Raw genomic sequence first — 27,815 nt, 5'->3', positions numbered from 1 at the left:
CTGATCAATCCTCATAACTCGGAAGCGTGCTAATGCATGCGTAACTAACAGCGCTAGAAGGTAAAACTGATAGATTTTTGTTGCAAAAAACTGTCGGGAGTTTGTATTCCGGAAAATAGCGAACGCCATACCCGTGTTTACAGCACCGACTTAGTACCCCTCATTCCAAATTTTAAAACAGCATTCAGATAGAGAAAAATGGCAATGAAGGCAATGGAACGCCTTATGAACCCCCAGGAATTAGAGGTTGCAGCGACCAGCAGCAGAGTAGGACAGTGTCCCGTTTGGGAAGAAGAGATCAGAAAATATCTCAAAGAGAAAGGATGGCCCCTTTGGAGTGAATTCTGTGATAATGAGGAAACAGGTCCCGGGAGTATAGGACATATTGGTGGGAGAACCTGTCAGAGATCCATAAGAAAAGCTTAGGGAAAGCTCGCAAGCCGATGGCAATCGTGTCCTGTCTGGCACAATTGCGAGGCACAGAGGAGGTCGTTCGGACGCTCCGCAAAGAGATAGAAGAGAGACATCGAATGAGCAAGGTCGGTTAGTGAGATCGAGAGAGAGAATATAGATTTGAGAAGGAAGTTGGCAGCAAAGGGCGGAGAGGTGGATGATGCCAAGAGGGCACACCAGTCTTGTCTAGCGCATCTGAGCAGCTTCTAAACCCAGTACGATAAGGCCTATCAGGACACGCAACGTGCAGTCCTGGTAAGAGAAGAGACAGAGAAACAGGTAGAGGCATTGCAAAGGCAGTGCAGAGATCTAAAGGCAGCATTAAGAGCACTCCATACTGCCATCACAGAGCACAGACAAAGCTCATTAGATCACACAAAGTGCCGGAAGCAGATTGCGGAACTGCAGTCTTTGCTTTCAGTGCAAAATGGGTTTCAGAGCACCTTTGGATCCTAATTAGATGAAGAAGACGGCCCTGATTGGCAAGAATTAAACGAAACCGCGCAGAGATATATACAGGGAACATGTGCGCAAGGAAAGCCCCAATGGAGAAAAGCACCCCAACCCCCCACAGAGCAGATAGATCAGGCACCCATGAATCCAGTCACTACCCACTGCACAGTCACATCGGAAGGAGACGCAGAATTCCTTTACACCACCCCCTTAACCGTGACCCAATTACGGGACACGTGCAAAAAGATCACACCGTTCCTCCCCACCTCAGACCCCCACCACCTCTTTGCTAGAGTGAAGCAGCAGGCGACCATGTACGGCCTGGATGAGCGTGAGCAAGTGAAGCTCACAGTTTTAAGCTTAGACCCTTCGGTTGTAGCAGCCCTTCCCGACCCACAGAATGTAGGAGGAGGCACCCTTGCAGAGATGCACACGGCGATCCTAGACGCGATCGGTTATAACAGAGGTGACCCAGTAGAAGGCCTGAATAAGTGCAGGCAGAAGAACACAGAACACCCCACAGCGTTTGCTGGACGCCTGTGGATCCATTTTACAGCCATTTTTGAAAACTTTGACCGCGCCCATTTGTCCCCAGACAACATGGCCAAATGGACCCGCACCCTTATCGCCCATGCCACAGAGGCAGGACGAAAAGCTTGCGCAAATTATGACCCCTCAGATGAGACCCACAATGAAAAATGGGTTTTGAAGAGATTGTCCCGCACTTGGGAGCAATCAATTGCAGGCAAAACCGCATTTATAGCACCCGATGACAAGCAGGTAGAAATGAACCCAGTTAGAGTACATCAGAACCCCGCATGGGTAAATGAGGGCAGGAACAGCCAACACCAGCCCAAAGCTCAAGAATGTTACAATTGCAGACAGTTAGGACATTACGCACGAGAATGTCAAGCCCCGCTGAAACAGCAACGGAATAAGCCCACAAATGGCCACCGAACCAGCAATTACACCAACAGCCCCGACCACCCACCCAGGGAACCATACCCAAGGGAACAATGCACCAGAGAACCTGCTCCACCTTATGTGCCCCAGGGGTCATGTTACAACTGTGGGCAGCCGGGACACTTCGCCCGAGATTGCAGGAGACCCCCACAAGCTAGACTAGCCCCCAGATATGAAAGAGAACACCACCCACAACAGCTACAAGGTCCCAGCTGCCCATGCAAACTGTGAGCGCTTACCCACCACTTCTCCTGGCAGGGACACCTCAGCAAGGCCACTTCATTTTTGTTTCACTCCTCCTTCCTCTCTTCTTCGGCCACACTACACTGCCTCCATATGCTAGTTACACCCCAGTCCAAATGTGATTGACGATGTCCTTTCTGATGAAACCTGCAGCATGTTTGTTCAATGTTTGTTTGTTAATGTTATCGTTAAGTGTTGTGTGTAAACTAGAAAGTTTTCAGGACCCCCACGTCACCACTCCTTTAACGCCACCCGGCTGTTAAAGGTACAAGTTTGTCCCAGACAATAGTTCAGAGGAACTAGTCTGTCGACAGAAAATTGTTAAAGGTACAAGTTTGGCCCAGACAATAGTTCAGAGGACCTAGTCTGTCGGCAGACAACAATCATAACTACTCTCCTGATTCGAAGGTAATCACGAGAGGCAGCCGCCACGACGACCACATTCCTACCTGTTCTTGCTGGTTGCTCAGGCAGTGAAGAAACGGCATTGGTCCCCTCCCTGCCTGAGGACCCCCCTCTGGTCAGCTACGCTCGGGTAGAGCACATACGGCATTGATCACCGTCCTACCCGGGGATTCCATCCAAATCTCACCCTCCGCGGCCCATACGCACCCCATTTTTGGCTCATTATGTTCAAAATTCTTTTGTTTGGTTTTGGCAACCTATGGTTGCTTCCCTCTGCTATTTACATCCTCAAACACTAGGATGGTAAATGACACAGGCTGCGAGACGGCTTGCAGTACGGCAGTATTTTCTTAGATGTCTAGTCCAAATTTTCGGTTTAAAAAAAAATTGAGGGAGTCACACATGGTGACCAATTATAAAGGGAAATTGGCACAAAAAGACAGACATGCTAACATTCAAGATATTACACAAGATAGTAACATATATTATGCCTGTGTCCATTGAACTCCGGAACCTCAGGAACTCCAGAGGAAAAAGAAGAAAAAGAAGAAGACAACAATGAAGACATCATACGTGTTTTTCGTCGTTATTGTAATTTGTATCCGGTTCCGCGTGAATGCGAACCCCCTGACCCCAACCACCCCCCCCCCCCCCCCCCCGCGGCCGTCAATGATTCACTTCCCCATAGCACCCAGAGCCCAGTGACAAGTAACAACACACCATCATGGTGTGATACGTTTATAACCTGGTATTCACTCTCATACGTAATTGAATCCCTTCTAGTATTGGCGATATTCTGCAGCATCGTGCGGACTATCCGCATGAGGAAAATGGCGAAGGAGAGCCTACCGCTCTCGCACCCCGGTATACACAGATGAGATCCCCTATTTTCGGTTTTCACCAGGCCCCCGAACCCCTTGATCTACAATAAAGGACATTCGTTCACCGCCATTTTGTGAATAACTGAGAGAATGTAAACCTCTGTGCTTGACTGCCAAGCCAGACAAACCTGTGTTGCTGCTATTTGTACATTTAAAGTGTTGTAGATTATTTTTGATTGTTTGAGTGAGGATAGTTTATTGAGGATAGTTAGAGGTACCGTTTCTTTTATGTTGTAATGCATGTCCCTATTGTGACATAGCGCCACTTAGAATTGTTAGTTAAAAATTTTCATACATAGTTATGGTCAGTGTAGAGGCCATGGAAAAGTGCTCGCTGGGTCAGGAAGTGAAGACAACGCAGTTATATGATCCTTCATGCTTCGCGTTAGGGATCACAAGGAGGGGGTGTAGCCACCTGGGTTGGCCACTTCCCGACTTAAAATGGAGATCCGCAAAGACTACAGGGAAATTCAGCCAACACAGGCAAAATCTAGCAGGTGCAAAGTCTCTTGTGTATTAGACTTTGCAGAAACCCAGACAGCGCTGAAACTATCAGCCATCTGCATATCAATGAGCGATTCCCGGGAACAATTGAAACATTTAAGGTGAATAAGGCCAAGCCAGACTCCTCGGCGCCAGCAGGAGCCAAGACAAAGGAAGGCCAACGGACACCTAGGGACCGCCCAGCGATCAGGGAACAGCTCCAGTATTGGAGAAATCAATCCAAGTCATCGGAACGCAGTCCAATCACTTGGAACCAGATACGGGGTCCGCCCCAAACGGCGCAAAGCCCCTGGGGACTATAAAGTAGTCCCCAAATTCAAATCGTCTTTCTTGGCAGGGTCACTCAGCAGCTCGAACCAACCCTTGACAGTGACCTGCCTCGCTGTCGCACCAACCAAGTAAGTCTCCAATCAACGCACGCTACGAGATAGGCGCTCCTAGCTATCAGTCCACACCAGCTTTTGAATCCTGCAGACTCAGAATAGAACGAAAGGCCATTTGTTCCCCTGACCTGGTGGGCCAGTTCCGAAGCTAAGTATAGGCCTTTTAGTGTTAGAGACAGTCTAGTAAGTAGAGTTTTATGCATGAGTAGTGATTGACTGTGTATAATAAATGTGTTTTGATTTGAATCTTACTAATTGGTGTGTTGAGTTATTGATCAGTACTTGAACTTGAACCTCGTGGCGGTATCATAAAGCTACCTGGCGACTCTGGAGCACAGGTTATAGAAACAGAGCAAATTAAGTAATGACACAACGGGCAACAAATTAAGAGCCAACCAAAGTTAGCAACAAAAGCTGGTTGTTGTCAGTATGCCTATGGGACGTAGCCTACACGTAAACCATTTGTATAGAGTAGAGGGATAAGGGGTGGCACGGTTGCACAGTGGTTAGCACTGCCACCTCACAGCGCCAAGATCAATTCCTGCCTTGAGTGACTGTCTATGTGAAGTCTGTGCGAGCTTCCTCCGGTTGTTCCAGTTTCCTCCCACAATCCAAAGATGTGAAGATTGGGCCCAAGTAGGGTGCTCTTTCAGAGGGTCGATGCAGACTCGATGGGCCGAATGGCCTCCTTCTGCACTGCCGAGATTCTCTGATTCTAAGGTTGGGTAATTGGACTAACGTGGCTGCTTCAGATCCTCAGAGCATTTCGCTGCTCCTAAGAACCTTTCGACTTTTAATTTATCTCTGAACCACAGATAACGGCTATCCTTTGTGTTTCCAAAATCACCCTTTGAGCAAGGAAGAAATGAACTGGGACCCCTTTCAGATATCCCATGCACCAGGGTTGGAGAAACGTAAAGCTTCAGCGCATGCGCACAAAACGAGCCTTGCCGCAGCTCACGCTGGATGAGGACATACGTCACAGAGGAAGATGGAGGAATACGCACGCGAGCCCTGGTGAGCCGGTGTCGGTGGGGGAAAGAGTCCAGGCCTAGAATTAGGGGTTACAGCAGGGCCCGGAGGGTGTTGTTGGTCCGTGTAACGGCGTGCCTCCCGCCCGGGGGGATCCAGAAGCTTCCATCGTGGAAACCGGGCTCAGCGGCCGCGTCCGTGACCTTCGGGATGGAGCCTGTGTCCGGCCAGCTGAGGCCTGGGGTGGAGGTGCGAGTTCTCGGCCCTGGGGGCGATGACGGGAGGGTTGTATCTGGCCTTTGGAGGCAGGTAGGCCGGGGAGCGGTATCCTGGCCCTCTGCGGAGGGAGCTGGGTGGTAATTGTGTGGAGGAGCCACAACTAAGAATAGTAAAGGCTGGGGAAAAATCTAACAGGTGTGGCAGCATCTGTGGAGAGAGAAACAGAGTTAACGTGACAACCGTGGATAATAAATTATAATCTTTGTTAGTGTCACAAGTAAGCTTACATTAACACTCGAACCCTGGCACTGTGAAGCAGTTGTGCTAACCGCTGTGCTACCATGCAGTGTGCAGTAGGGCATGAGACAGAGTGTGTGTTAATGGCAGTGTGAATGACTGATAGCAGCATGAAGGTAAGTTACTAGGAGAATAAAGGTCAATGCTAAATGAAAGCAAAACTTAACAAATGGCAGATAGCCAGGTTTTATTGGGGGGGGGGGGGGGCGAGGATTAAAAAATGGGTTCAAGATAGAGGAGAAAGTTCACAGTGTAAAGTTGTTGAACTCCAGCGTTGAGTCCCGAAGGCTGTAACGTGCATAATCAGAAGATGAGGTTCTGCCATTGTAGTTTGCTTTGGGCTTCACTGAAACATTTACAGCAGAACAAGGACGGACGGACATTGTGGGAGCAAGATGCTGAGTAGAAATGGGGAGCAACAGGAAGTTTGGGAGTTCTGCTTGCAGAATGAGCTGAGTGAAGGTTTTCTGCAAAGCAGCCACCCAGTCTGGGAGCAGTGAATATGGAAGACCAAATTGAAGGATGTGTGAGTGAAATGTTGTTTCACCAGAAAGGAGTGTTTGGGGCCTTGGAACAGTGAGGAGGTAAAAGAGCATATGTTACACCATCTGTGATTGTAAGGGAAGGTGCTGTGGGAAGAATGAGGAGTTTGGGGTGATGGTGGAGTGGACCAGATGTCATGGCGGTAGGGTACCTGTGGATTGCTGGCTTGGTGATGAGAGGAAGATATGTTTTGTGGTGGCATCGTGCTGGAATTGGCGGAGGCTGGTGGGGTGAAAATTGAGGGGCAATCTTGACTTGTGAGTGGGCCGCATGAGTGACCCTCCTTCATCTTGGTGGGCCGCAAGGTAGCACTGTTGCTTCACAGCACCAGGGTCGCAGATTCGATTCCCGGCTTGGGTCACTGTGCAGAATCTGCATGTTCTCCTTGTGTCTGCGTGGGTTTCCTCCGGGTTCTCCCATTTCCTCCCACAAGTCCCAAAAGACGTGCTGTTAGGTAATTTGGACATTCTGAATTCTCCCGATGTGTACCCGAATAGTTGCCGGAATGTGGTGACTATGGGCTTTTCACAGTAACTTCATTGCAGTGTTAATGTAAGCCTACTTGTGACAATAAAGATTATTATAAGGTTAAATACATTTAATACAAATATGTAATAACGAGCTATAGAAAATGCTTAATCATTCATTTATTAATAAAACTGTGATCAAATTCAAACGGTAAAATCAAAGTAAATATTCATGCTGGCCTTGCATCATACCCATTGGGCTTTGATTGGACACACAAGGAGCACACAGCTCTCACGGTTAATGTGTGCAATCAACGCACACCTCACTTCACATGCCCTTTACATACGTATCACTTTAGTAATACCGGTTGGGGGGGAAAAACTACGCAGATGGATACCAGCAGAATCTGAAAACGCAGCATGTGGATGGCGGTCAGCTAAATATCACTCAGACCACACTCAGAACCCTGATGGGTTGCCCACCACCGGTCTATAGGAATGCAGGTGCTATCACGATAATATATAGTTTACTGGGAACTCAGGCTTCATGTTTTCAGCATGTCAGAGTTGAGTTGAACTTGGTCAACTGTGGGAACAAAGGTTTCATGACATTCTGTGGTCTTTGCCTGGCTACAGAAGAATTTTTTTGCACGCACCAAGCCGACCTCAGTTTTAGAGAATGCTGAATTAGGAATTGTCAGTTTGATCTCAATGGCAGCATTTTGGAAGATTGTGGGTTGGAGCCTGCTTCAAAATTTGTGCATGTACCCTTCGTTGACACTTCTGTACCAAGCTGAGGGAGTCCTGCATTATTTTGCTATACTTCATATGAAATGTCAAACTGATCCAGATGGATATTTTAAAAGTGCATGGTGGTATTGATGGAAAAGTAAGGTACCCCGGCCAATATTCCTCCTTCGACCGTTGTACCAAAATCAGACGACGCAGTTGTTGGTCTTTGTGGGGTCTTGCCACATGCAAAATTGCAAAGCCATTTGCTCATTTCATTTCTGAAGTAATTTATATGTGAAATGCTTTGAGATGCGACTGATTTGGCAACTGTTGAAGCTGTTAAGACATTGTTCTGTGTGTTTGATTTCAAAGGGCTTTGTACAGAATCCATGTAACCTGTAAAAATGACATCCCTAAACCTTACAGTTTCCAGAACTGCTTTAATAATTGAGCAAATTTACTGAAAATTGCTGCATTAAACATTGCACTTTTGTCATTTTTTTTTCATTCAAGGGATATGGTCTTCGCTGGCTAGGCCAGCATTCATTGCCTATCCCTAATTGCCCTTAAGAAGGTGGTGTTGAGCCTCCTTCTTGAACTGCTGCGGCCCATGTGGTATCGATACACCTAAAGTGTTGTGGGGGTGGGGTGGGTGGGGGCGGGGGGGAGTTCCAGAATTTTGATCCAGTGACAGTGAAGGAACAGCAATATATTTCCAAATCAGGATGGTGAGTGACTTGGAGGGGAACGCCCAAGTGGTGGTGTTTCCCGTGTATCTGCTGCCCTTGTCCTTCTAGATGATAGTGGCCATGGGTTTGGAAAGTGCTGTCTGAAGAGCCTTGGTGAATTCTTGCAGTGCACATTGTAGATGGTACACACTGCTGCTACTGAGTGTTGGTGGTGGCGGGTGTGAAGATTGTTTGTGGTAGGGTGCCAATCAAGTGGCTGCTTTGTCCTGATGGTGTTGAGTTTCTTGAGGGTTGTTGGAGCTGTACTCGCCCAGGTGAGGAAAAGTATTCCATCACAGTCCTGACTTCATAGAATCCTTATAATGCAGAAGGAGACCATTCGGCCCATTGAATCTGCACCAACCCTTGGAAAGAGCACCCTACCTAGCTACCTAGGCCCATGCCCCCACCCTATCCTCGTAACCGACTTGTGCCTTGTAGATGGTGGACAAGCTTTGGGGAGACGGGAGGCCAGTTCCTCCCCATGGGATTCCTAGCCTTTGACCTGCTCTTGTAGCCGCAGTATTTATATGGTGAGTCATAGAATCAGAGAATTTACAGTGCAGAAGGAGGCCATTCTGCCCATCGTGTCTGCACCAGCTCTTGGAAAGTGCACCCCACCTAAGCCCACACCTCCAACCCATCCCCTTAACCCAGTAACCCCACCAAACCTTTTTGGACACTTAAGGGCAATTAATCATGGCCAATCCGCCTGACCTGCACATCTTTGGACTGTGGGAGGAAACCCACGCAGTCGCAGGGAGAACGTGCAGACTCCGTTCAGTCAGTGACCCAAGCCGACAATCCAATCCGGGACCCTGGAGCTGTGAAGCAACTGTGCTACCGTCCAGTTTAGTTTCTGGTAACCCCCAGGATGTTCTAAGTGCTTGTGATGTTTGTGATCTGCCATGGCATGAGAAAAGTCAAGTTGTTTAATGAACTGAGGATATAAAGAAAATGATTGTAATTTTGCCATTTTTCCTGCGGAATAACTTTCCAGGAACATTGTCACTGATAGTTTGCTGTAACATTAAAATACACTTTGTGGAGAGCCTTTTTAACAAAGTACAGTCCATTGTGGTTATTCTAAGCTGAACAGAGGCTACAGTTGAGCAGCGATGGAATTGACCATTCGGAGGTATTGGTGAATTGCCAATTTGTGCCTTTGTCGTACCTCCTTGGACAACTTACATGATCAAATTATAATTTTGAATATGCAGCATCTGAGTAATGTATTTATTTTTTCTTATTAGCCCATGGAGGATAGTTGATGACTGTGGTGGTGCCTTTACAATGGGTGCCATTGGTGGTGGAATTTTCCAGTCTATTAAAGGCTTCAGAAATGCTCCAGTGGTAAGTCATTTCACAACCCTGATAAAATGAGTATATTGATCTTTGTAGATAAAAAAGTTCAGTTATTTCATACTCTGGCCATCGTTTGTTTTGCTTCTGGTGGATGACTTGTAATGCCAGGTTGTTAATTTCAATGTGTATTGTATCCTGAGCTGAGGAAGGGAACAGTTTCTATAAATCTCTTCACTTTCCACTCTAGTATTGCTTTCATTGTTACCAGACATGATTACTCCAATACTGATCTTTCATCATCAACCTTCAAGAACTTTCAGCTCATCCAAAGATTTTAATGCTCATATCTTGCCCTGAGCCAAGTCCAGCTTGCCTGTCGCAGAACAGAAATAAGAAGTTCAGCTCCTTGTGTCTGTTCTGTCATCCAGTTAGATGGCTGATTTATAACTCAGTTGTTCCATATGCCTAATCCCCACACATGGCAAAAACCCATTTTTACAATCAGGTGAGGAGGGGTCGAATGGCTCCCCTCTTTTTCCACTCGTTTGACCATAATAGTTTTTTTGTAAAGGATATACTTGCCATTTCAGTGAGTGTTTAACTGTTTGCATGTTGTGTTCACAGAAGACGCACAAAGGCAGGTTTTCTTGAGATTTAACAGAGGGTAGCTTTATTGTACTTCACCTGATCCAAGTAAAAATAATATATGCTTTACTTTTTGCACACAGACAGTCAACGTTCACACACATACACAAATAGACTACAAATAGAGGGGGAAGTTAGAGTCTGTGGGGGTTGTTGACGTGGCTGGCTTCAAGCTGAATTTGGTAGTCCTGCTGCTTCCCTCGTTCAGGCAATTTAAAGATGTAGATGGATAATTTGCCTGTTCTTGTGGAGGCAAAAGTGCAGGATTGATTTCCTTTAAGAAGCCTCTGTCTGTGGACCTGGGTAGTAAAAATCAGCAAACAGGGCTCAAAAACTAGCAAGTTGGGTGGAAAGAGAGAGAGCAAGGAGGGCACCCCATTCTGGTCATTGTCCTTCAGCATCGTGACTGCTTAACCCGTACTGCAACAAAAGCAGATGTTAAAACACAAAGGTTGGGCTGTACACATGAGTCGCCCAGTGATTCAAACATTGTTTTGGCTAATGTATTCCCATTATAACATGATTAGTTCATGTCTGGAAATCCCTGTTTGCCAGGGCTCCATTATCCAAATGATTGATTTTAATGGTTCACTTCCACCCAGTTGAGTACCTCGGGCGAGTGTCTTAATGGGGACAGGAAAAATGGTTCATCCGTTCCCCTGAGGTCATTGTCTTTTTATAGACTTTGGGTCTCCATCTAAATAGGTTGGCATGTGGAAGATACAGTAATACAAATTGTGTAGCCATTTTAGTTGCAAGCTGAAGTCACTTTTTAGTTTATATTTTAAAAAGTTCAATTTAGGTTTCCAACCAGTGGATTTAAGAATCAGATTTTATTTCAAGCATTTTCTCATGACTCCATTGAACTTGGTCTTAAAAATTTCAATTAACCCAAGATACATAGCCTTTTGTGTGAGAGAGTTCCAGATTTCCGCTACCCATTGTATGACAAAATGTTCCCTTAATTTTCTCCCAAATGGCTTGGGTCTAATTTAAGATCTTTCTGGTTTTCACTGCCAGAGACAGTTCTCTCTTTCCTTCCTGTATCATTATCTGTCGAGTCTCCTAAAGATCTGTTATTGTTCCATCCCCCACTCATATTTATCATCTATGTCCAAAAACCCATTAGGTTCAACATAAATGCTGATGACACCTCTACCTCACTACCACCAACTCTCTCAAACGCTTAACTTTCTCTGATGTGCGGTGTCCGCACGTTCTCCCCGTGCTGCGTGGGTTTCCTCCGGGTGCTCCGGTTTCCTCCCACCGTCCAAAGATGTGCAGGTTAGGTGGATTGGCCATGCTTAAAAATTTTCCTCTTTGAGACCTACCTCATCCTTGCTTTAACATGTTTTTTCTTGTGCCTCTGAAAACCTTGGACATGTTTTTACATGTTAAAAATGCTATATGAATCAGAGACCTCCGGTGACGGCAGGCGGGAGGCGGCCGCACAGTGGAGTGCTCCCGTTCGGGAACGGCATTTTCGGGGCTTTAAGCCCGGTCCCAGGGTCCACGGAGGCGGCAAAAGCAGGAAGAAACAGTGAAGGCACAGTGAAGAAAAATGTCGAGGGTAAGCAAAAAATCGTCCGTAAAGAAAACAGCTGAAGGTCTGTCGGGGAGTGGAAAGGTCACCAAGGAAAATGGAGACTGGAGCACCAGGGGAGGCCGCATTGCTTACGGCTGAAGAAATAACTTAAGGTGATGGCTGCGGAATTCGAAAGGCAGTTTACAAGATACATGGAGACAATGAAGAAGGAGATGAGAGAGGTTTTGAGTGCGCTGGTGGAGGAGGCGATTTCCCCGGTGATGACGGCGGTGGCGAGTGCAGTGGCGGAGGTGCGAGAGCAAGGGGAGGCGCTGAAGTATGTGGAGGAGACGTTATTGCAGCACGGTGATCACCTTGCCTCGATGGGGAAGGAGATGCGGAAGGTGATGGACATTAACAAGGATCTGCGAGGAAAAATGTAAGACCTGGAAAACAGATCCAGGCGACAGATTTGAGGATTGTGGGGCTGCCCGAAAGAGTTGAAGGACCGAGGCCGATTGAGTATTTTGCCATGATGCTGGCGAAACTATTGGGGGAGGGGGAGGATCCCTCCCGATATGAACTGGATCGGGCTCATTGGTTGTGGAGGCCTGCACCAATGGCGAGTGAGCCGCCAAGGGTAGTGACTCTGTGCTTCCGTAGGTACAGTGTGAAGGAGAAGGTCCTGAGCTGGGCCAAGCAGAAGTGGGTGGTGCAGTGGGCTGGAGCTGGTATACGTGAATACCAGGACTTTACGGTGGAGCTGGCGAGGAGGCGGGCTGCCTTCAACCGGATGAAGAGGGCACTGTACATTAGCAAGGTGCAGTGCGGCATTGTATATCCAGTGAAGCTGAGGGTGACTTACAAGCTCAGGGACTTTTATTTTGAAACGGCGGAAGCAGCGGAGGAGTTTGCGAAGGCAGAAGGACTGTGGCAGAACTGAGAAATTGAGAAATGGCCATGTGCCAATGTGACCTCATGACTGACTGTATTTTCTTTTTTTTTGTTTCACTGCGTGCGGGTGTATGGGCTAAAGGAGCCAATGTTGTATATATGTGGACAAGGGAAGTGATGGGACTTTCACTTGAGGGCTCTTTGGGGTGCAGGTGGATATGTGGGGTTTGTGTGCTAAAAGGGGATTTCTGGGCTTTCCTAGGGCCGGGAAAGGGACCCGGGCGGCGGCCTCCACGCTGGCCGGTTTAAGCCGGCCAGTGAACGGGAGTGAGGTGGGGGGGAGAGGCTGCGGCCATTGGAGCCTGGCAGAACAGGGTCCGAGTGGTCAAGCCGGGGTGGAAAGTTGGGGGGGAAGGAACCGAGGTTGAAGGGGGGGGGGGGGGGGGAAGTTTTACAAGAGGCAGTGGATGGGAGGAGTTGGAGACTTGGGAGGGGGGGGGGGGTACAACTCTTGGGTATCATGTACGGGTACTCTTTCAGAGGTTGGATGGCATTGAGTGGGGGGGGGGGGGGGGGGGGGGGCGGGGGGGAGTGGACTCTATAGGTCAATGGTGACCATGGGTGGTCCCGGACTCCTTTTTCTCTTTTGTTTTTTGTTTCCACCATGGGAGGGTTTGTTTTACTGGATGCATATATTGACAGGTGGGCCGTTGTTTGGGGTGGTGGGAGGATGGGATCGTTCGTATTGTTAAGAGGATTGATTTTGTATTTGTTACCGTTTACTGTTTGTGGGTGGGGTGTAAATTGTGAAGGAAAATGTGAAAATGGAGAATAAAAACATTTTTTTTTTTAAATGCTATACGAATCGTAGTTGTTATTGTACATTTGTTTCAGCTTCTACGTCTTCGGAAGGTTTTGCTTTTGTTTGTCAAAAATCATCAATTTCATCCACTATTTTTGGTATGCAGTGCCATTGTAGCAGTCTGTGAAACAATTGATTTTGTACAGTTTGGATGAATTACATATGTAGTCTTGAATTGGTTTGAACCTTCCAAAAAATATGCGTACAAGAACAAAAGTGGAGAGTGACCCGAATATATATCTGTTCTAACTTACCTTGGTTTTAGGTTCTTGCATTGTTATTGTGAAGTATCTTTCAAAGTATTTGCATTATGAATATCAATACAGGTTTGTAATAATACAGGTGCTTCTGAATTTTGTATTTGCTTGCATTTCTTTAAGCTTTCAAGTGCTATTAACGTACATTTTTCTTGGTTAAACAACAGGGAATGAGTCACAGACTTCATGGCAGTCTGACAGCAGTTAAGATCAGAGCACCACAGTTAGGAGGTATGTTATGTCTGTTATATGAGTTGCATTTTACTATTAAAGTTAAAGAAAAAAATATAAAAGTTTAGTTTTGAATTATATTGCTTCTCACAAGAAATAAGTCGATGCATGATGAATGAACGGCAAGCCTATTGCAATTATAGCTGAATACTGAAATATACAGGCATATATACAGAGTTTTGCACGGGTCCTGCAAAGGGGCAGCACGGTAGCCTTGTGGATAGCACAATTGCTTCACAGCTCCAGGGTCCCTTGTTCGATTCCGGCTTGGGTCACTGTCTGTGCGGAGTCTGCACATCCTCCCCGTGTGTGCGTGGGTTTCCTCCAGGTGCTCTGGTTTCCTCCCACAGTCCAAAGATGTGCAGGTTAGGTGGATTGGCCATGATAAATTGCCCTTAGTGTCGGGTGGGGTTACTGGGTTATGGGGCTAGGGTGGCGGCGTTGACCTTGGGTAGGGTGCTCTTTCCAAGACCCGGTGCAGACTCGATGGGCCGAATGGCCTCCTTCTGCACTATGAATTCTATGATAATATAAAGAAGGCTTTCTTTACTGTTACACTTCCAGGCTGTTCAGACATGAAACAGCCCAGGCAGTACACACTTTGTTTGATTAGAGTGGCAAGATGGGTGCTGAGATACCTTGAGGGCAGGGGGGGGAAATCCATCTGAATCGTATAAGTCAACAATGGTGGTTTAATGTAGCAGTCTTTCGAGCTGGGTTTCTGAGCCTTGTGATGACTTTTATCCATGGCAAAGTTTGTTTGAAAAGTGGATTCTGTCAGGCTTTCTGAAAGCCATTCTGTTAAATTATTTTACTGTATTTTGGGAGTGTTGACCATTTAATAAATTATACCAACAAAGCTATCCTTTTTTTGGCATGGCTTAATTTATAATACTTTTACCTGTGAGTTTATGGCCTACTTTAGGTTTTGGGCACTTAATCTAGGGTGCCTATGAGGAACTGTGTTGTTGTCAGTGGTTTTGGGTGAGAAGTTAAGCAGGCATCATTGTATCACCTACCTTTTCAAGTCGATGTAAAGAGGGAAAAACTTGAAGAAAAGTAGGGAGCCCATCCAGTGTTCTAGCTAACTGGGCCTCACAGCGCCCGGGATCTGGGTTCGATTTCGCTCTTGGTTGACTACCTTTGTGGAATTTGCACATTCTCCCCGTGTCTGTGCGGGTTTCCTCTGGGTGCTCTGGTTTCCTTCCACAGTTCAAAGATGTGCCGGTTAGGTGATCAATGCACGGGGTTACAGGGAATGGGGCGGGGGAATGGGCCTAGGCCTATGTAGAGTGCTCTTTCGGATGGTTGGTGCAGACTCGATGCATCAAAAGGTCTCCTTCTGCACTGTAGTGATTCTACAGATTCCTCTCACTTAACACCACTAAATTGAATTGACTATTTATTCATACCATTTACTTAATGCACCTTACAATAACGTAAAAATTGGAAACTATTTTTTCTTTCATGACAAGTCACTTTACTTCAAAAGTAATTAATTGATTGTGAAGAGTTTTGCACGGGTCCTGCAAAGGGGCCGCCATTGTATATTTACTCCTCTTAACAATAAAAAACAAGCTTTGAATGAGACACACAGAGGGCCATTCCTCTACAAAGTATTTGTTGCCACCACCAGAGCTGTCAATATTCTGTGCTGCAGGAGTACTACATTTATTATTGCTGGTGATCCTTATCATAACCAACAAATGCAAATAATGTTTTTTTAAGCGGATCTGAATGGTACAACTTTAATTATACAACGAGTTACTGTTATTTGATTGGAATATTTCCGGTATTATTTGTGAGGTAATGCTAATGCCTGCCAAGCATCAGGAGTTTCCTAATTGAAAACACCCGATTGAAAGAAAAAAATTATCTTTGTTAAGGCAGTTCCACTGCTTAATAATATAACAAAACTAATAAATTAATGATGTGAACTATTGTGAAATCTTAACTCCTTTTCCATTGTGATCAGGCGGCAGCAAATCGAGGGTTTTATGTAGATATTGATTTTTATTACTTGTATAATGTTATTTCACTACTGAGGTACAACTTTTTCCAATTTGTGGCAAAAGTACTATATAGTTTAATCATGTAATATGCTTCTGAATGTTTCAGTTTTCTGCTGCAAAATATTTGCAATAATTTAGACCAGTTTTTTAATGGTCTCTCGTACGCTTTTTTTATTTTAGGCAGCTTTGCTATATGGGGTGGGCTGTTTTCAACAATTGACTGTGGTTTAGTGAAGGTCAGAGGTAAAGAAGATCCATGGAATTCTATAACCAGTGGAGCCTTAACAGGAGCCATATTAGCTGCACGAAGTAAGTGAAACGTCTGTATTTTTGTAACCACGAATCAGAGTGATGCCTCAACTTGGTGTGCAACAACAAGGCAATGGTAGTGTTAGGCAATGGTAGTGTTAGGCAATGGTAGTGTTAGGCAATGGTAGTATTAGTAAAGAATAGGAATCTTAAGAGACTTTAGATTCACAGATGATCCTTTGCGTTTCACTGAATAGCTGATTTTATAAATACCTCGACTTAACCGGAGTCTGCCATTTAGAATCCTTTTTTTTAAATGGCCTGTTGGGACACATTTCAGGAGGCGAATTGAATTTTGCAAGTCACTGTTATTTCCGCGTACTTTTCCACATTGCTGTGTTCTGTCATTTACCACTATCAGGGTCATAATAAAAACCATGAATCTTATTTTAGGATCATTTTATTTAGCTGTGTTTTTATACAAAAAACAGGAATTTGAAAGCTGCAACAAACCCAAGAAGACAGAACCTATTGGCATCCAAAAATATTGTTGCTTATATGCTGTCAGGGAATTTTGGAAGCTGAATTGTATCACCTTTGTTTTGAAAGAACATTTTACACAATCTAGAATTTGAAATATAATTGATCTATTGACTCTATAGACCTCTTCACATTCACAATAAATGTCTTGCAGAGATATTGCTCATGGAGATACCAACGTAATTCTAGCTCTGAACTTGTTGGATTGCATGCCAAAGTTGTTTGTACACTTTGTATTGTAATCTGAATGTAGCCTGCAGATCCACCCATTACCATTTTATTGTCCAAAAATTGGTTTTCAGTGGATTATGAGAAGATGACGGTTTGAAATGTACTTCATGTGCAAGTGGTGCCCCCCCCCCTCCCCCCAACAAATCTAATCCAATTGTCTCAATGCAAAATCTGGCTGCTGATCATCCCTCAATTTCTAATGCTAGTTTGGATTTCAGTTACATTTGCCTGTGGTCCCCAAAAGCTGCACAAACATCTAGAATGCTTTTAATTGCATATTAGTGAGCTGTATTTGGGAGGGATTATATTCTGATCCTTGATTCTGAATGAGTCTTGTAGCACCTTATTTATAGTTGTTAGCTGGAATTTGAAGAATAGCTCTCCATATTGGAATACTTCCAGAGATAATCCCCATTGCTTTGATTCCTTTATAAAAATGTTCTATTTCTAAGAATGTTTGAATATGTCTTTTAAAAGCTGTGAAACCCAACTCTCTATTTTACTGTCTTCAAATAAAATGTGTTTGATATATAAGCTTATATGATTGCTCTAGGACATAGCCATGGTGTGAAGCATTTGTTGAAGATGATATTACAACAATATCCACTGATTTTAACTTCCCTGGAACCTTGACTTCATGTATTATTTTTTGAGACAAACAGGAAACCAATGAAAATGCTGTCTTTCTAATCTCTCCTTTAATCGTGTTTCATCAATTTCACAGCAGCAAAATATTGCAATAATGGAAATATCACATGATAATGCTCGATTTCCATTTGCCTTTATCCTACTTAGCTTCATCCACTTATCTAACCTATCAAAAAACAGCATGGTCATTGATTCTATCACTAATTTCAATAATTCATTCCATAGAATTACAAATTATTTTGAACTTTATCCTAAATATTTTATCCTGCAACTCTATCCCTCGTAGTTGACCCTTTTAACTCTGGAAGTATATTTCTGTTTGCTCTACCCAACTCCAACATTTTAAACACCTATTAAATTGTCTATTATTTCCATTAGACCTAATTTTTAGTGTCTTACATTTAATTATATTTCCTCACAACAGAAAAACATCCCAGTAAGTCATAAGTTTTATCTTTGTACTCTCATGGCATCTTTCCAATGGTTTGGGGACAACAGAATATAGAACTCCAAATTAAGTCATCTGTGGTTTTGTATAGGTTTACCATTGAATCTTGATTTTTATATTCAATACCTCTTGTCATAAAATAGCCATTGGCTTATTATGGCTTTATCCATGTGCTGTTTTTAATGTATTGAGAATCTGAACCTCTAAATTCCTCATCATCCAATGATCTCCAATTAGAAGTTTTTTTAAAAAATCCAAATGTACTACTTCATCCTTGCTGACATTGAATTCCATTTCCTGCTTTTTGGTCCAATGAATCATTTGATCAGTCTCTCCATGGAGTCTCCTTTGGTCCTTGGATTCATTTAGTATGTATCATATTTCAGTATTGCCTGCAAATTTGAACACTAGTTCCTCAGCTCTTTATCCAAATAATTGGTGTAGACAGTGAATGATTGTAATCTCAAAACAAAATCTTGTGGGACATGGGTATCTTCTTTTAACCGTTGAGAAACTGCTCAACTTGTAAGTTTCTCTCTTCTAGTCCGCTTTTAGCCCAACTGCTGTTCCCCTAACTTCATTTTCCTTAAACTTCCAGACAGAATAGTATTGGAAAAGATTATCAGAGACTTTCTTCAAGTTACCATTTTCACTGCATTTCCCTCAACTACCAAGACCACAAGCCAGTTTTATTCCTTCTCTTGATGAAATAAATTGTTTGTAAATCATCAGTATAATCTGGATTGATATATTCTCACTTTGTGTGCTGGAGTATTTATTATAATGCATAAACTATGTGGGCATTTTCATTTAGATGGTCCAATGGCAATGGTGGGGTCAGCTGCTATGGGAGGTATACTTCTTGCCTTGATTGAAGGAGCTGGAATAATGCTGACAAGGTTTGCTTCAACACAATTCCCAACAGGTAAATACTTCAGTACAACAGCATTTTGCTTTACCTGGACGAATGGTTAGATAAGTGCCTGAGTGAACCCACTAGGTGGATATTTAGGTTCTTCCCTCAGACAGTTTTCCTTTCCTCTTGCTGATAGTTTGTGCGGCTCCCCATTTGAATTATGTGTTGATATCATTGTTCATTAAGATTGGGGTGATGAAAACATTTCATTACTTGGTACAGCACAAATTTCAATATTATTGCAAATGTAATATCAGATGTTTTCTTTCTGCAGTACAAAAGAACTTGGGGAAACAACCGTTTGCACTAGATGCACAAGCTAATACATTAAAAGTTAATTTTCAATGATATTTATTAACAGGCATTTTCATTTGTGTGGTAACTTGAGGCCACAATACGTAATCAAAAATGTGTTAAGAGAAGGATCATCTTTATGTAAATAAATAACAAAGTAACAAAGGAAAACAGGAGCATTAGAATGTGTCTGGACTTGCAGGACTCTCCTGCATGTTGAAGTCCCGCCCAAAAGCCCGCACATGATCGGTCTCTCCCACGCAACCTCCTTTGGTCCTTGGATTCTGAGCACACGCTCAGAAGGGAGAAACGCTTAGAACACTCCAACACTGGAAGCACATATCATGAGTAACCTTGTAGCTCCTACGACAATAGATATGCTACATCAAATTTTCGCAACCCCTGGGTACCAGATTTGCTTGTTTCAGATAATGGCACTACGTTTACCAGTGAGATGTTTTAGGAATTCATGCAAAAGAATGATATACGTCATGTGTGTACTGTGTCGTTTCATCCGACTTTAAATGGCTTGGCCGAGAGAGCTGTTCAAACTCTGAAGGAGGGACTAAAAAGAATGGCAGGTGATGCTTTAAGAACAAAACTCTCAAGACTTATCGTATCAGAATCTACTACAGGACTTTCTCCTGCGAAATTGTTGTTGGGGAGAAGGCCGAAGTCTCATCTGGTTCTGCTTCGTCCATCCAGATCTCCGAGCAAAAGTGAGCTGGAGACAAGAGAAGCAGAAAGAGAGACAACTTCTATTCCAAAAAGAGGCAGTTCAAACCGGATGATCAGGTCTACATCAGAAATGTTTGTATTAACCAGAGGTAGTTACTGGGAATAATTTCAAACCAAAGTGGTCTGGTGAGTTGGGGCATAATACAGGAAATCGAAAGAGTTGTTTGCAGATACCAAGACCATATTCGCTTGCAGTATTACCCCGAGTCAGGAAAAGTTTGAGTCAGCAACAGTTACTGATAGCGTGGCAGAAGGTAATGCTGCTTTCGGAGTTCACCAGGAAGTGGTTCCTGTGTTTCCATGTTTGTCAGTTGACTCTGCTGTGGAAGGGGGAAGAGAAATGTTGATGTGCAGATTCTCAATCTCCCTATTGACCTATGATTCCAGATCCACCACTACAAGATTCATCAATGGTATTGTGTAGATCGCAATGCAACCACAAAGCTCCTGACAGGCTTTTGGACAGTTAAGACATTACTTTTGTTGTATTTCTATCCCAATGGGGGATTGAAATTTAAGTGGGGGGAGAAGTTCTTAAAAGCCTTTCTCCCTTCTGAGCTTGTGTGGGCCTTTCTCCCTTCTGAAAATGTGTGGGCTTTTGGGTGGAGCTTCAGACTACAAGAGAGAATTCTGCAAGTTCATACCTGTTCTAGTGCTCCCGTTTTCCTTTGTTACTACTGTTTTGTTAAACGTTGTTATTTATTGATATAAAGAAGATCTTAACGCATTTGACTACCTTGTTTGTGGACTAAGTTACCACAGTTTGTTAGAATGATTGTAGCTGGGGTAGTACAATGGCGCAGTGGTTAGCACTGCTGCTTCATGTGCCCAGGACCCTTGTTCGAACCTGACCTCGGGTGACTGTCTGTGTAGAGTTTGCATATTCTCCCCCACAACCCAAAAAATGTGCAGGGTAGGTGGATTGGCAATTGCCCCTTAATTGGAAAAAAATTTTAAATAAAAATATTTGTAGCTGAAATTTTCAGTAAACGTTATATCATCTGGAAGACATAAGTATGTAATTAGTATTGTTATTTGAATCACTTTGGTTGGACTTTACAAATTTTCATATGTCTGTTATGTTTCTACTGACAAAATAATTAAAATAAAATTTAAATGTTGCAGGTCAGGGATGTCCAAACTTTTATAGCTGATCTTCAGAATCGTGACAGATTGCACCACATACGACTTACAAAGAAAAATTGAGCTCACTTCCTCATACCATCACCCCCTAAAGAAAAACCCTCAAAACACATGGCATGGAGTTTCCACTAGGTTGTGCTGCTTTTCACAGCACAAATTGCCTGAAATTGGTCAAAGTGCAAAAGATTTAAGATATTTCGAGCACCAAATATGTCCAATGCAAATTGAATTTCCACTATCTGTGACATTAATTTAAAGTACATAGTGTTAAAAGTCAGTCCCCAATCCCGCTCACAAAACTGCCCCATCCTCCGATCAAATTAATCAGCATTGTGAATTTCTGCATTGCACCCGTTATGGGCTTTCACAGAGGCTGTTTGTTTTTAGTTGGAAGAACACTAATAGACACGCTTTGAAAGCCTAATAGATACGCTTTGAAAGCTTTTAGTATACTTTTTAATTTGCTGAGAAATTAACTGCTGTACACCAATGTCATTAGTAATTGGTTCTGAAGTTTTAAGTCTTTTTCCACTTTTAAATTCACAGGTGTTGATCTTGACATTGATTAAAAATGCTATTTTTGTGCTAAGTCCATTTTTAGCTGTATAAATTAAACTCCACCATCAAGACGTATTAATGTAATTTTTAAAAATAACAAGTTCTAAAGCACTATTCAGTTTTTGCATGTTTATGGAAGATTTGCCCATGAACAATACATAATGAAGTTGGGCAGAAACTTGAACAAAAAAAAAGAAACCAAGTGCAATTTGGGCCCAGATCGCCGATGATACCCAAGGCAGAAATTTCAGACATGGCTCTTTAAACTGTCCTAGCCAAGTGACAAAGGACAATTACACCAGGAAAGATTAGAATTTAAATTGAACATAAACATGTAAAGATCAAATGAACTAGCGGCCAGACTTGGATGATTCCATATATGAAAATTAACCATTAAGTTTTGAAGAGAAAAATAAAGTAACAACCCCAATTTCTTGTATGTTGATGGTTATAATTTACTAGATTGTAAAAATGCAAATCTGACTGCAGTATGAAAAATTGGTTGAAAAGACTGGCAAGAGTTAAACAAGCCATAGTCATGATGTGCAATAGTTTGAATTTGCACTAGTTCTCAAACTTCTAAAGTTAAATACAACTGCAAGAAAGTGGCAGTGACCTAGTTCTAAAGAACCATGGATGACCAGAGGATACGGTGAGAAGGAAAAGAGAGGCTTTTAACAAGCATAAAGGGAGCAAGTCTGCAGAAGTATTAAGGGAATACAGAAAGTGCAGGATGGAGCTTAAATCAATTAGGAGAGCAAAAGGGGTTATGAGAAAGCTCTGGCTGGTAAAAGTAGGGAAAATCCCAAGATATTCTATAAGTCAATCAATGGGACGAGGATAACCAGGGAAAGAGTAGGGCCCATTAAGGACCAAGGGGGAAATCTGTGGGTGCAGCCAGAGGACATTGGTAGGGTGTTGGAACAAATATTTGACATCTGTCTGCACCCAAGAGAATGAGGAGGTAGTTATGAAACTCGGGGAGCGAGATTGTGAGGTTCTTGAGCAAATTGTCATTGGGAGTTACGAGTCATTGGCAGGCTTAAACATGGACAAATCTCCAGGTTCGGATGAATTGTGTCCAGGTTGCTGTGGGAGGTGAGGGAGGAGATTGCCGTCGCTCTGACACAAATGGCCACGGTGAAGATGTTAGTGGACTGGAGAACAGCTAATGTGGTCCCACTATTTAAGAAAGGTTGTCGATACAAGCCAGCTAACTACAGACTAGAGAGGTTCAGGTCAGTGGTTGGGAAACTACTGGAGAAGTTTCTGAAGAAGAAAATATACCTCCACTTGGAGAGGCAAGGCTTGATCAGAAAGTCAGCATGGCTTTGTCAGAGGGAGGTCATGCCTAACAAATTTGATGGAATTTTTTGAGCATGTAACCAAGTCTGTAGATGAGGGTAGTGCAGTTGATGTAGTTTACATGAATTTCAGCGAAGCCTTTGACAAGGTCCCACATGGGAGACTTATTAAGAATGCACATGGGATACAGGTTGATTTGATAATTGGCTTAGCGGTTGGAGAGGATGATGATAGATGGCTGCTTTAGTGTCTGGAAACCAGTGACTTACCACAGGGATCCGTCCAGGGCCCCCTATTGTTTGTCATTTATATAAATGACTGAGGTGACTATGTGGGGGTAGGATCAGTAAATTTGCAAATATTGGCCGGGTGGTTAACAGTGAGGTTGAGTGTCTTGGGTTACAGGAAGATATAGATGGGAAGGTCAAATGGGCAGGTGGAATTTAACCCTGAAAAATGTGAGTTGGTACACTTTGGAATGAATAATTTGACAAGGAAGTATACTATGAAAGGTCTGACACTGGGAAGTTCCAAAGAACAAAGGCTCCTTGGCGTGTTTGTCCATAGATCTCTGAAGGCAGAAGAGCGGGTTAATAAGGTGGTGAAAAGGGCATATGGAACATTCACTTTTATCAATCGGGGCATAGATTACAAAAGCAGGGCGCTCATGATGGAACTGTATAGAACTTTTGTGTGGCCACAGCTGGAGTACTGAGTACTATTCTGGTCACCACATTCTGGAAGGATGTAATTGCACTGGACGGGGTGCATAGAAGATTCACCAGAATGTTGCCTGGGATGGAGCATTTAAGTTATGAAGAGAGGTTGGATAGGTTTGGGTTTTCTCTGGAGCAGAGATGTCTGAGGGATGACCTGTTTGAGGTGTACAAGATTATGAGGGGCATGGGCAGCAGGAGTCCCCCTTAGTTGAAGGGTCAGTTATGAGGGGGACACAATTCAAAGTGAGAGGTGGGATATTATGGGGGGAATTTGAGGAAAAACCTTTTTACCCTGAGACGGTCTGGAATGCACTGCCTGGGAGAATGGTAGAGATGGGATGCCTCACATCCTTTAAAAAAAGTACCTGGATGAGTACTTGATATGCCATAACATTCAAGGAAAGTACTGACAAGTGTGATTAGGTGGGCAGGTCAGGGTCTTTCATGTGTTGGTGCAGACTCGATGGGCCGAGGGGCCTCTTCTGCACTATAGTATTCTGTATTTGGTGATATTAAAAGTGTATAGCATGAATTTGCGAGGGTTGAACCAAAACCAGTGATCAGATTTAGCAGTACTGAAGAGAAGCTTGAGAACATATGAAAGTTGTTTTTTAATCGGAGTTTTTTTTCCCCCGTGTAGGTCCACAGTTTTCAGATGACCCAACTCAGCTACAAAATCCAACATTTGGTGAATATAGGCAATATCAGTGACAAATGGGTTGCAATACTTTAATTTTATGGATGCTGAAGGATTAATAGTATTATTACGGGAACAAATAAGTTACTCCAGACATCCTATGAAGAACGCACCATCCTACGTAGTCATATGTAACCATATTTAAGGTGGCTGATGTGAGTTACTGCAGGGCTGGTGTGATTTAAGAAAAAAAGGCCATTGTAGAAAATTTCATGTAAAAAAATGATTTTCTGCCAATGGTCTTGGAATATATGTACATATGGTATATACCATATCTTACCTTGATATGAAGACTCTTGTATCAGAACTGTTATGTAATCCAAGATTATTTTATGCCTGAGTTTTATAGAGTTCTCTGGTGAATATATTTGTAAACTGTATGGTCAAATAATCTAATGAAAGTGTCCCTTTTGTTATTTCAAATCCAACAAAATATAATCACAACATCCAGTCTCTTCCTAAGAAGGGTAGTTTTCAGGCATTGATTTTAACGAGTAAGGTCATAACTATTATTGAGAGAGCAAGAGTTTCATCTCATTACATCAAAAATTGAAGGCCAAATCATCCACTTGGTAGCAATTTTATGGATTTAGTTTATTTATTACTTTGGCTGCTACGTTTATGAATACACTTGCTGTGAGCTGACTGTTTTTCTAAGACTCCAAGGTTATATAAAGTTGATAATTATTTGACATACTTTATTTATAGTTGAATTCAAATTCATACATTTGAGCAGCGAAGAAACTAAGATCAACTTCATAGTAACAAATGAAAGATGGAAATTGAGGCTCCAATATTGACAAGAAATACTTTAGATTTGAAAACCCAATCATTCTAGGTCAATACAATGTACTTATAAATGTCACTTAAGTGCTGTCCTTCCAACACCTTGTGTTAAATTGAGCACAAAGCAACTTGTCACTTGATAGTACCGTACCAAATTTCCATTAGGAGCTACAATTGTGGCAGTGAAGAATAGCAGTGTGTGATGAGATCTTGTTTCTTCACTAATAGAATGTTCTACCAGACTGAAAGTGTATATCCTCAATAAATATTTGTCTTAGTCTGGTGCTTTTTGTTGATTTCTCCCCCCCCCCCCCCCCCCCCAAATTCCTAGAATTTATTATGGCTGGGATAATCCAGTCAACAGCTGATTTGTCTTGCCAGAAGGTGCAATTGAAGTCTTCCCATGTAATCTGTCTTGTAGCCTTTCAGTGGGAGAACTTATTTCTGTTGAAACTAAATTAATTTTACAGAAGAACCTGACTGCTGATATGTCTGTCCAGATATACTCCTCCCACTGTTTACACTTGGCCTCCACCTGGGCCTGTCAGATGTTTGGAATTGGTGCTGCCTTCGCTTGGACAGTCTCTAGTAAGAGACTCCCACAGATTAGTGGGGATGTTGCATATTTTCAGGGATGCTTTGAGGATGTCCCTGAAACATTGCTGTGCAAAGTTTGGAGTACAGAGCTTGTCTGGGAGTCTTGTCAGGTATGCAGGTGATGAGGCCTCCCCACCATAGCTCATTGGCTGTGATCAGTGTCTCAATACTGGGGATGTTGGTCTGAGGGAGAACACTGATATTGGAGTGTCTTTCCTGCCATTGAATGTGCAGAAGCATCACTGTCATCCCATAGAAGCAGCTGTAAAAGGCAGTTTTGCACCCATTATGAGCTGAAACTTGAGCACAGCATCAAAATCCGTTGGAAACTTTAGTTTGAGATTGAAATGATCAAAGAACCTTTTCCACTTTTCTAACATGTAAATTGATTCAAATCCTTAGCTAAGAACTTTTTTGTGTCAATGAACGGAGAAACATGACATACAACTTCAAGACGCACTGCAGTGTGAGGGCCAGATGTGCTCCATGGGCCTAGTTAACCTACCTCCCAACATAGAAACAGGCCTTTTATCTCTGAGCCTCTTTCATCATTCAGTGAGATCAGGGCTGATCTGTGACTTTGGTCCGTTGGTAAGAGATACTGTACCTAGCCCACAACAACTATTTTTGATTAACGTTTGCCAGCAAATTAGATGCACATTTGCAGTATAATGAGCAGTGATCACTAAAGTCTTACAGGCATAAGGGGAGATGAAACAATTCATGCTGGTGCGTTATCAGACAAACCTGCTTCATATGTTTTCGGTAAGATGTTTATTCCTTCAGAAGGGACCTTGAGTTTCTAAGCCCAGAGAAGATATCCACATCGAATGATTGTAGTCTGGCCAGCCTCTGCACTAAGTGCGGTTAATACCTAGAGCTCCGCTGTGAGTCTGAGTCATATTTTGTGTGAGAGAATTGTGAATAAAATTGCATTTAAACCGTGTACCTGTTTTGTCCTTTGTTTGTTTTGCAAGTAAGGGCACCTCGGTAAAACATTTGAATAGTAAACTGGTCGAAGTGTCTGAGATTTTACAGACACAGTTGAGATCCAGAAGGATTTCAATCAAGTTAAACGGTATAAAAAAAGTATTACAAATGATTCTGTGGGATCTTGTGTGTTTGCCACAAGCAGTTGAATTTATTAGACTTGACACAGACTTATTTTGGAAAATAATCACGTGAACATTGTATATAACTCATTGTAAATGTAATACAAACATCTCTTAAAGATTCAAAACTAGTGAATGATTTACCTGATTTTATCCACACAAATTGGAAGACAGTAATCATGTTTATATCAAAGCTGAAGTATGAATATTCCAAAGAGTGCTGGGAAGTAAAAAACTATTTTGTGAAATAAGGTACGTAATTTTCCTTGGAATTATAGGTGAATCGTAATAGTTTCACACCAAGATTTTCTTCACGTAATTTTGAACATTTTTGTGGAGTTGGTTCCTCGTGGCTGCAAAAGTCTCCTCTGCCAGTTTACGTGTCCCTTCAGTTTCAGACCACATGGCTCGATAAACAGGAACGGTGTACTTTTGTTTTCCCTGTGAAGAGAGCAAGTGACAAAATTTACTATCTTGAGGGAAACTAAACAGAATTAATGCTAGGTTTATTGACTGACTACTAGTGAAGCAGTGACCGTCATCTCATGGCTATCCTGGCCACCATTTCGGCAACACAGAATTCCAGTGGTGTAACACCTTTTTTGTTATGGTGACCATTTTTATACTACACTGAAATAATAGGACAGGGACAGCATAGTAATAAGCAGAAATGTTAACCCATCTTTCTTAGTCTCAATTTTTTTGATGTTAACCAGTCTCTCATTTAAAAATAAATAGACTTGGGGTACCCAATAAGGGGGCAATTTAGCATGGCCAATCCACCTACCCTGCACATCTTTGGGTTTTGGGGGCAAAACCAATGCAAACACAGGGAGAATGTGCAAACTCCACATGGACAG

At 43.0% G+C, this 27,815-nt stretch overlaps 2 protein-coding genes across 5 annotated transcripts in view; one reads left to right on the top strand and one right to left on the bottom strand.

Moving 5' to 3' along the window:
- The first annotated feature begins 5,187 nt into the window (after positions 1 to 5,187).
- timm17a (translocase of inner mitochondrial membrane 17 homolog A (yeast)) lies at positions 5,188 to 26,789 on the top strand. Of its 3 annotated transcripts, none has more exons than XM_072480364.1 (6): positions 5,188 to 5,302; positions 9,497 to 9,596; positions 13,899 to 13,962; positions 16,155 to 16,283; positions 18,905 to 19,015; positions 24,404 to 26,789. In XM_072480364.1, exons 1-6 carry the CDS (start codon positions 5,277 to 5,279, stop codon positions 24,472 to 24,474), a joined length of 501 nt encoding a protein of 166 aa, XP_072336465.1. In that variant the 5' UTR covers positions 5,188 to 5,276; the 3' UTR covers positions 24,475 to 26,789. The 3 variants fall into 3 exon arrangements, with proteins under 3 accessions (XP_072336465.1, XP_072336466.1, XP_072336464.1); XM_072480365.1 differs by lacking the exon at positions 5,188 to 5,302 and adding an exon at positions 5,359 to 5,506; XM_072480363.1 differs by lacking the exon at positions 5,188 to 5,302 and adding an exon at positions 5,517 to 5,566.
- The window catches only part of rnpep (arginyl aminopeptidase (aminopeptidase B)), a 46,884-nt gene continuing 44,601 nt past the window's right edge, over positions 25,533 to 27,815 (bottom strand). For both annotated transcript variants that reach the window (XM_072480361.1, XM_072480362.1), the window contains one exon: positions 25,533 to 27,396. In XM_072480361.1, coding sequence (XP_072336462.1) covers positions 27,250 to 27,396 — 147 coding nt within the window. In that variant the 3' untranslated portion in view covers positions 25,533 to 27,249. The remainder of the gene's footprint in view (positions 27,397 to 27,815) is intronic.

Source organism: Scyliorhinus torazame, chromosome 17 (assembly GCF_047496885.1).
Source record: "Scyliorhinus torazame isolate Kashiwa2021f chromosome 17, sScyTor2.1, whole genome shotgun sequence".
Classification (NCBI taxonomy): Eukaryota; Metazoa; Chordata; class Chondrichthyes; order Carcharhiniformes; family Scyliorhinidae; genus Scyliorhinus; species Scyliorhinus torazame.
Note: the sequence above shows the minus strand (reverse complement) of the source record. Positions and strands in the feature narration are given on the sequence as shown.